Source organism: Austrofundulus limnaeus, unplaced genomic scaffold (genome assembly GCF_001266775.1).
Source record: "Austrofundulus limnaeus strain Quisiro unplaced genomic scaffold, Austrofundulus_limnaeus-1.0 Scaffold547, whole genome shotgun sequence".
Classification (NCBI taxonomy): Eukaryota; Metazoa; Chordata; class Actinopteri; order Cyprinodontiformes; family Rivulidae; genus Austrofundulus; species Austrofundulus limnaeus.
In genome coordinates, this window is record NW_013952949.1 from 347,897 (window position 1) to 348,598 (window position 702).

At 52.4% G+C, this 702-nt stretch overlaps 1 protein-coding gene across 1 annotated transcript in view; it reads left to right on the forward strand.

Moving 5' to 3' along the window:
- The first annotated feature begins 12 nt into the window (after positions 1 to 12).
- Positions 13 to 702, forward strand: part of mblac1 (metallo-beta-lactamase domain containing 1) — a 7,682-nt gene continuing 6,992 nt past the window's right edge. The window contains exon 1 of the mRNA XM_014026363.1: positions 13 to 545. Coding sequence (XP_013881817.1) covers positions 54 to 545 — 492 coding nt within the window. The 5' untranslated portion in view covers positions 13 to 53. The remainder of the gene's footprint in view (positions 546 to 702) is intronic.

The window sequence follows — 702 nt, forward strand, 5'->3', positions numbered from 1 at the left end:
CTCTGTGGACTGTAGAGGGCAGTATCGCACCATGCAGGCGCTGACCTGCCTAAATGCAGCAGCAGCAGAAGACTGCTTTGAACTTTTGTTTTGGCCGTATTCATTTCTATGGTTTTGACATGACAGATCCAGACATGACTGTAAGTTTAGGTTCGTATCAGAAAGTGTGTTTGTCAGAGACCCAGTTGGACTTCCCGGGACTTCCGTACTCCGTGTCAGTTCTGAAAGCGGGCTTCTGTTTACCTCAGAGCAACGGGACGTTCAGGGCAGATGGAACTATCAGCCTCGTCACAGGACCCAGGACTGTTTTGGTGGACACAGGGGGCCCGTGGGACAGGGCCTTCCTCCTCAAGTCATTAGAAGACAGGGGTGTGGGACCCGGGGACGTAGACCTGGTCGTGGGAACTCACGGACACTCGGACCACATTGGCAATCTGAACCTGTTTCCCTCTGCTGTTCTGATTGTGGGCCATGATGTCAGTGAAGGGGACACGTACCGACCCAGCGGGTTGGCTGAGGGACAGGCCTTCATAATCGACGAACACGTGAGTATGAAAGAGGTTCGATCTGTGATGATGATGATGATGATGATGCTGATGATGATGCTGCCCTCTTGTGTTGGTTGTGCCTATTCAGCTGTTACTGTTTCCCGGTGTGCATGTGGACCCGAATATGACCTGTTCAGTCGTTTGGGTGCCACAC